We start from the raw sequence: 1,224 nt of genomic DNA on the forward strand, positions 1-1,224 counted from the left end.
AGGAAAATAAAATAATAATAATAACAATTATTATTATTATTATTATTATTCCCAACCAAATGTTGCTGGTGGTTTATTTGTTACATCAAAATATATTGCATCAACAAAATTTAATAATGAAATTTTTTGAATAATAATTTCAAAGAAATCTTTTGGAAAGAAAGCAAAACGAGCAGTCATAACATCCTCCGAACATACAGGGACGAAAACCAAACTTGCTTTTTCTTGATTAACTGCATATGGGAAATGGATTGGTAAATGGTGGAAAATTTGATTATTCCCACCCATAATATTTAATTCATTAATAACAATATTATCCCACTTCCCTTAATTGATCAAGACGATATTTATCACAATAACCTTGTTGTAATTTCATATCAGTTAAATTTACTTGTGGATTTTGATATAATTGTATACAAGTACGATTAATAAAATTTGTATGATTAGTAATATAACTAGAAATTTCTTCAATATAATCTCTATTATTAGGAAAATTAAAAAAACCATTTAATAAAGAATAATTATCATAAATTAATATTGCAGGAAATTTATATGTTCTAAAATCACCTTGTACACCAACAGAACGTATAGGAAGTATATAACTATATTTAATATTATTATTATTATTATCATTGTCATTGTTATTATTATTATTATTATTATTATTATTATTATTATTATTAATTGTATTAATAATTTGATTTAATTCTTTTTCTGCTGATTGATATTCATTATTATCATTTTCATTCCATGATTTACCATCATAACAAATTACATTAATAGATAATCCAGGTCCTGGAAATGGATGACGCATAATAAGTTCATCATTAAGACCAATTTTTTTTCCAATCATACGAACTTCATCTTTATATAATTCACGTAAAGGTTCAATAATAAGCCCTTTTTTTATTAAATCATAAATCATATCAACACGATTATGATGTGTTTTAATAGTATTTGAATTTTTTGTACCACCAGATTCAATAATATCAGGATATAATGTACCTTGTGCTAATAACCAATTATTTGGATCAAAATTTTGTTCTTGAATAAAAATATTTTTAATATTAATAAAATGTTCACCAATAGCCATACGTTTTTTTTGTGGATCAGTAATATTTTTAATAATATTTAAAAAACTATTAGAATAATCTTTAATAATAAAATTTTTAAAACCAAATTTATGATATAATAATTCAATATTTTTAGATTCATTTTTACGCA

The 1,224-nt window shown here is 22.1% G+C and overlaps 1 protein-coding gene across 1 annotated transcript; it reads right to left on the minus strand.

Moving 5' to 3' along the window:
• Positions 1–313: 313 nt before the first annotated feature.
• Positions 314–1,093, minus strand: Chro.50499 (burgundy CG9242-PA). The annotated part of the gene is made up of 1 exon (XM_659913.1): positions 314–1,093. The coding sequence occupies one exon, from the start codon at positions 1,091–1,093 to the stop codon at positions 314–316; it is 780 nt and encodes a 259-aa protein (XP_665005.1).
• Between the last annotated feature and the right edge of the window lie 131 nt (positions 1,094–1,224).

This window comes from Cryptosporidium hominis, assembly GCF_000006425.1.
Source record: "Cryptosporidium hominis TU502 chromosome 5 CHRO015185, whole genome shotgun sequence".
Classification (NCBI taxonomy): domain Eukaryota; phylum Apicomplexa; class Conoidasida; order Eucoccidiorida; family Cryptosporidiidae; genus Cryptosporidium; species Cryptosporidium hominis.